The sequence below is a fragment of the Mandrillus leucophaeus genome, unplaced genomic scaffold, assembly GCF_000951045.1.
Source record: "Mandrillus leucophaeus isolate KB7577 unplaced genomic scaffold, Mleu.le_1.0 Scaffold650, whole genome shotgun sequence".
Lineage (NCBI taxonomy): Eukaryota > Metazoa > Chordata > Mammalia > Primates > Cercopithecidae > Mandrillus > Mandrillus leucophaeus.
This window is the reverse complement of record NW_012107031.1, coordinates 1,439,755-1,446,871: the sequence shown is the minus strand read 5'-3', so window position 1 is coordinate 1,446,871 and position 7,117 is coordinate 1,439,755. Positions and strand designations below refer to the sequence as shown.

Below are 7,117 nucleotides of genomic sequence, written 5' to 3'. Positions count from 1 at the left end.
AGTAGTGATGTAATATTTTCACACCATGGTTGACCAAGGGTAACTAAAACCCCAGAAAGCAAAACCTTGGATAAGGGGGGACTACTGTAATGACAGTCTTGTTGTTACCAAATGCTATGATTTGAGTGTCCCCACCAAAACTCATATTGGGACCTTAATTCTCAGTGTAGCAATGTTGGGAGGTGGAACCTTTAAGAAGTGGGGCCTAATGGGAGGCATCTGAGTCACGGGGGCTCCCTCTGCTCTTATAGGCAGCGTGCTGCCAATTCTTGTACAATTCTTGTCCGCGAGTGACCTCTCTCTCTCACGGGAGACCTCTCACATGAGACAGGATTAGTTTCTGAGAGTGAGCTGTTACGGAGTGATTGCAACTCTCACGTCCTGCACCTTTGCATGTGCTGTCTTCACCCTTGACCTTCTGCCATGTTATGACACAGCACAGAAACCCTCAACAGAAGCAAGCAGATGTTGGCCCCATGCTCTTGGACTTTCCAGCCATCAGAATCATGAGCCAAATAAAACCTCTTTTCTTTATAAATTACCCAGCTCAGGTATTCTGTTATGGCAACACTAAGGAGACTAAAGCACCATGATTTCAGAAAATGAGACTGGCTGAGATCAATGATTAATGCATAAAGGGTAACAGTCACAGTACCGCTGTACTCCACTACCTCTCACCTCTCAAGTTTCTAGTGCTGTAGAAACTTCTACAGCACTAAGGAGAAGGCCCATTTGGTAGACCCAACTTGGATAACTTGGGATGATGGGAGTTAAGACTTTACCTTAATTACTACAGAGACTTATGCTTACATGCCCTCTGGTAGGCTGTACAGCAGTTAGGGAGTGAGTTCCCTCCTATAGTTGTGAGTACATGCATTGACATGGCTGTCCCTATGCTATGGCATGGAAAATATATATGAGCTCCTTCTTTGAGTAGGAAAAATATACATTATAGGTGTCTTCTATTTAATTAAAAAGAAACCATGAAATAAATCACTTGTAAATAAAGAATGCTTTCTTTATTCACATGCTGAGTCCTTTATGCTAGCAAGAAAAATAGAGAATATAGAATTTCTTTCTCATGGAGCTAAACAAAGAGGCTACTTGCTGATTAATGAAACTGAGATAAATGCATCACATATTATGTTTGACTATGTTATGTTCTCCATCATAAGGTACAAATCTCTTTTTTGTTTTCCTCATTTTCAATCCAAAGAGACAAGGATTTTTGCCAAATTGTTCTACTAATGGAGTCCATCTTAACCCATCTAAGATGTGAACATCTTTATTCTGGTAGACATCAAGGTTTGTGAAATAGATTTTATATATTACCAGCCATCATAGTACATTGTATAGGTGATGGTGACAGGACATAAATTGTACCTGTTATTAATCTCTTCAGATGCAAATTAACTTATATTGAACTTGTGATTTTGTTCTTTTCCAGTTTAAACCAAATTCTTTGTTTCATGAATAAAAAGAAAATTTAGTAAAATTTCCTGGTTTTTTTTGTTATAGCTGCTTACAAGGTGAATAAAATAAAAGTGTTTTAGACAGTCTGCAAACAATATAGTCCTGTGCTTTTCCAATATTTTATCCGTTAAAATTCCTGAAGTTGATCATAAAGAATCTACAAGTAAGGTAAGTTTGGGGCTGTACTACTACTTCTACTTTCAAAACATGTGGATAACTTTTTTTTTCAGTTTGTTTCAATTAATAATAGCAGCACCAAGTAATTACCATTTATTGATACCCTGCTATGTTTAAGCACTGTGCTATATGATTTGCAAACATTCATTTAATGTTTATGGTAACCCTGTAAGGCAGGCATTATTTCTGTTTTACAGATGAGGGAACTGAGGCTCAAAGTGGCTACCTGCCACAGAGCATGTGATTGATTTTGTATCACCCCAACCACTGCTGCCTTGTAACTGAATTTCAGCCTCAACAGCAAACTCCTAAGTTTATCAGCAAACTCCTAAGTTGATAACTCCTTAGTTATCAAGCATTAATCAAACTATTAGTTACTATAAAAACTTGTCCTGAAATATTACAATTTAATAAAATTTGGGCAATACCAGATAACATACAAAGACAGAAAAATACTCAGGTGAGGTCATATAAAAGCCAATAATGGGCCGGGTTTGGTGGCTCACACCTGTAATCTCAGCAGCTTGGGAGGCTGAGGGAGGAGAACTGCATGAAGCCAGGAGTTCAACACCAGCCTGGGCAACATAGCAAGACTCTGTCTCTACAAAAATTTTAAAATTAGCTGACTGCAGTGGCATGCACTGTAGTCCTAGCTACTCAGGAGGCTGAGATGGGAAGATCCCTTGAGCCCAGGAGTTTGAGGCTGCAGTCAGCTATGATGGTGCCATTGCACTACAGTCTGGTTGACAGTGTGAGACCTTATCTCAAAAAAAATGAATGAATAAGGGTTGGGTGCGGTGGCTCACACCTGTAATCCCAGCACTTTGGGAGGCCGAGGTGGGTGGATCACAAGGTCAGGAGATCAAGACCATCCTGGCTAACACAGTGAAACCCCGTCTCTACTAAAAATACAAAAAATTAGCCAGGCGTGGTGGTGGGCGCCTGTAGTCCCAGCTACTCGGGAGGCTGAGGCGGGAGAATGGCATGAACCCGGGAGGTGGAGCTTGCAGTGAGCCAAGATCGCGCCACTGCACTGCAGCCTGGGCGACAGAGTGAGACTCCGTCTCAAAAAAAAAAAATTAATGAATAAGAAAAAAATAAAAATAAAAGGCCAATAATGCCTAATGTTTTCCCCCTTTTCTGAAAGTAGAAAATTTCCCCCAAATTCTTCTTTGATACCTTTATTTGTTAGTTTTTGCTTTATTTTTGTAATCAAATAACAATACAAAAACACACAAATACCCTGCCAGTATCAGGTGCACCACAATCATGAAAGATAAAATAATCCCCATGCAATTAAATGACCATCAGCTACAGACCTTTGCAGCAGCTACAACTGACCCATTCTGGCTTCACATTCATAATATGCATCTCTGCATATTATTCATAAAATATATTCTGAATCCAAAAAATTAGATGAAATCATAGGCAACTCAGGAGTCCTAACCTTCCTACTTGTCTACCTTTTGCACTAGTAGGAAATAAAATGGGAGGAAGGGAATAGGATATATCTAATAATTTCCAAAGCATCATTCCCATAAGAATGAGTAGGGAAGATGGGGCCTCAGTTATCAGATCCATATACCAATTATGTCAAGAGGCAAAAGAAAACTGTCAGTACTGAAGCTAAGAAGTCTCACTACTCCTTAATGGCAAACTGTCCTTGGACACTGGCTCCGAATTAGTGAGTTAATTATTAGAAAAAGAACCAAGTTATTGAGCTGACCAAGAATTACATAATGGGATAACTTGGGGAAAAGGCTCTTCATTAAAAATTGTGAGACAGAATTCAGGAATCCTGCCTTCTATTCTGGCTTTGGTCAAGACAGTGAGGTCATATCACTAGATAACTCAGTCGGCAGCACATGAATTAGAACATGCAATCATTAAAATATCCAATCTCTAAACCCAGTGTCTTCAATACTGTATTCCAGTTCTACTCTATGTTACAATACCTTTTGGAGAGCAAATCCTCCAGAACACATTTCTACAGTCTTTATAGGAAATATTTATGGGTCTGTCAAGAATAATGATCTTGAATGAAAGAACCTTCTATAATATCCAATACAGCAGCTGCTGGTCACATAGAGCTACTGAACACTTAGAAAGTGGCTAGTGTGACTGAGGAACTGGATTTAAAATTTCAATTAATCTTAATACAAATAGCTACATATGGCTAGAGGCTATAGTATTGGACAATATAGTTCTAGATGCTACAATAGTTTTATTTTTAGTGACTAAAAATGCATTTGAAAAAAAAATCTTTTCCTTCTTAAGCCCCAACAAAATAGCCAGGAAATCACATTATTTGCTCAAAAATACCCTTTCTCTGGGTAAACCCCTGAGGCTGGTAATGATGTATCTCTACCTAGTAAACGAAGATAAAATAAAGTAATTCAATAGCAATTCTAGTTTCAGGTTCTCACGGTTCCTTTGCTTACTCTCAGGATTACTCTGTACATTTCTTTTGAAGCCATTACTGTCTTACCTTAAATTTTTTAAAGTCCTCCTTTCTTCATCCTTGGTGGATGAATCTCTCACTGGACAGATCCAATAACCTGGTGATTGGGGTCTTCCCATCCTTTAAACTGGGAGGTTGACTTTTTCCAAATGTTTTAACAAACACATCGAAGAAACTTTATAGCACATCAATCACAGAATACCTACATTGTCGTGGTCCAACAAGGAAGAAAAAACCATCACCAGGCTTTGGGACTCAGGAAGATGAATTTGGTACTGAAAATGAAGGGATGAGGGGCACTTCCCCTGAACAGCTTTTCCAAGTCCATTGACGAGGAAAATCCCCAACGTCAGGAGACTCAAAAGGCTTTTCTACATGAATTTTCCGATGCTGACTGAGGTAGGCACTTCTGCTGAAGCATTTCTGACAGCTGGTACATTTGTAAGGTTTTTCCCCTATGTGGGTCCTCCGGTGCCTGATAAGGTTAAAGCTCTGACTGAAGCATTCACCACAATCAGGACATTTATAAGGTTTCTCTCCTGTATGTGTCCTTTGGTGAATCACCAGGGTGGAACTCTGACTGAAAGTTTTCCAGCACTCAGAACATCTGTAAGGCTTTTCTCCTGTATGTGTTCTCTGATGTCTAATGAGATGGGAGCTAAGGCCAAAACTCTTTCCACATTCACAACATCTATATGGTTTTTCTCCTAACTGCATTCTGCATTCTTCTATAACATTGCAGTTCTGACTCAAACTTTCTTCATATTCAGAACTTTCATAGGATTTCTCTCCTGTGTGCATTTTCTGGTGTGTAATAAGGTTTGAATTACGACTAAAATTCTTCCCACATTCTGGACATTGATAAGGCTTTTCTCCTGTATGTATTCGCTGATGTTTTATTAGAGTAGAATTACAACCAAAGCTTTTTCCACACTCAAGACATTTGTAGGGCTTCTCACCTGTGTGTGTCCGCTGGTGGCGAATGAGGCTGGAACTCTGACTAAAACTCTTCCCACAATCAGGGCACTTATAAGGTTTTTCTCCAGTGTGAGTCCTCTGATGTTCTATTAGGACATAGCTGTGACTGAAGCCTTTTCCACAGACAGAACATTCATATGGTTTTTCACCTGTATGTGATCTGTGATGCTGAATAAGGTGAGAGCTGCTGCTGAATCTCTTCCCACACTCGGGACATTTATAGGGTTTCTCTCCCGTGTGAGTTCTCTCATGGATAATAAGATGGGAGGTATTGCTGAAGCTTTTCCCACATTCACCACACTGGTAGGGCTTCTCTCCTGTGTGCATTCTTAGATGCTGAATCAGGTGAGAACTGTTACAAAAGCATTTTGCACACTCAGAGCATTTATAAGGCTTTTCTCCTGAGTGGGTCCTCTGGTGAGTACGCAAATGAGAACTATTACTGAAGCTTTTCCAACATTCGGAACATTTGTAGGGTCTGTCTACAAAGGATGAATTCTGCTGCACACAGGCATTGGTATGTTCTCCTGGGTCCCATTCCTGGTGACTGGGTTTTTCCTCCTCTTCAGCTATAAAATTTCCCCAATTCTCTGACTTGCCATCACTCTCATAGGAATCATGACACCAAATCTCATCTTGAACCCATGTCAATGGCATTTCTTTTGCATCCTCATGCTTATAATCTTGTGGTCTATGTCTTTTAGACCATTCTGAAGGTTTCTCTTTAAGTTTATCTGCCTTAGGATTATTGTGGTGAACAGTTTCCAAATTATTCATACTTTCATCTCCTGCAAGAATAAACAAATATTCTAACCATATTCTGCACCTCTGCCAGAGACACAAATTCTAAACTGCAGTGGAAGAGAGGAAATAACACTGTAAAACCTCATAAATATTTCATATAAAAAAGTTTTTAAAGACAGTTTCACTTCTTTTCCTCTGTTTACCAGAAGCAGGTGGATTTTTTTTGTACTTAGCAACTACACTAATGCATTATTTGAACCATTATTGGCAAAGGGAACATCAATCTAAAAAGAAATGCATTAAATTTTGTTCTAGAAGACTTAAGAGAAAAAACAGGATTGATGTGAATAGGAGTGAAATTGAACAGGATACCATCTCAAGTAAAAACTAGACAATAGCTTTGCTAAAATCTGAGCAAATGCTATAGAAATAACAATAGCCATTATTTATTAAGAACAGTAGCTTTGGATGGGGTATTTCACTAATTCTAAAATATATGTGAAATCGGTATTATTCATTTTCTTAAAGATGAGAACAATGAGGCTGAAATAATTAACACAGCTTATAAGTGACAGAACAAGGAATTAAATTAAGGTTTGTCTCATTCTAGTGTCCTGTTCTTTCTACATCAAATTTCCTAAGGATTCAGACCATCGTCTTGATCCCTCACCTGTGAAGGGGCTTTTCAAACTCTCCCTCTCCATAAAGCTGTTAGAATCTGAAACCAACAGTTTTTTTTCTTGCTCCATCACAATGATCACAGCCAAGTTAGAGATCAGAAACCCTGTGGAAGAAAATAAATTATGTTTGGAGGTATATGTTAAAGTTTATGCTTCCTCCTTCCTTCCCAACCATTCCAACACAACAATAGGAGGCACAGAATGTTCCATGAACCATACTGAAAATAAGAAAAACAACTCTTAGCAGCCCTTTTAGAAAATCTTATCTCAGATCCAAGTGTTTAGAATTAAGGGTTAACCCTGAAATAACAATGCAAAAAAGTAAATCTTCGGGGGGACACGCCCAAGATGGCTGAATAGGAACAGCTCCAGCCTCCAGCTCCCAGGATGAGCAACACAGAAGATGGGTGATTTCTGCATTTTCAACTGAGGTACCGGGTTCATCTCACTGGGGAGTGCCGGACAGTTGGCGCTGGTCCGCGGGTGCAGCCCGACCAGCGAGAGCTAAAGCAGGGTGAGGCATCGCCTCACCTGGGAAGCACAAGGGGGAAGGGAATTCCTTTTCCTAGCCAAAGGAAATTGAGACACACAACACCTGGAAAAT

General features: G+C 39.5%; 1 protein-coding gene across 1 annotated transcript in view; it reads right to left on the bottom strand.

The window, feature by feature from the left end:
• Nucleotides 1-2,830: 2,830 nt before the first annotated feature.
• The window catches only part of ZNF572 (zinc finger protein 572), a 12,186-nt gene continuing 7,899 nt past the window's right edge, over nt 2,831-7,117 (bottom strand). The window contains exons 2-3 of the mRNA XM_012001164.1: nt 6,504-6,617; nt 2,831-5,877 (exon numbers count right to left, since the gene is read on the bottom strand). Coding sequence (XP_011856554.1) covers nt 4,367-5,877; nt 6,504-6,582 — 1,590 coding nt within the window. The 5' untranslated portion in view covers nt 6,583-6,617 and the 3' untranslated portion in view covers nt 2,831-4,366. The remainder of the gene's footprint in view (nt 5,878-6,503; nt 6,618-7,117) is intronic.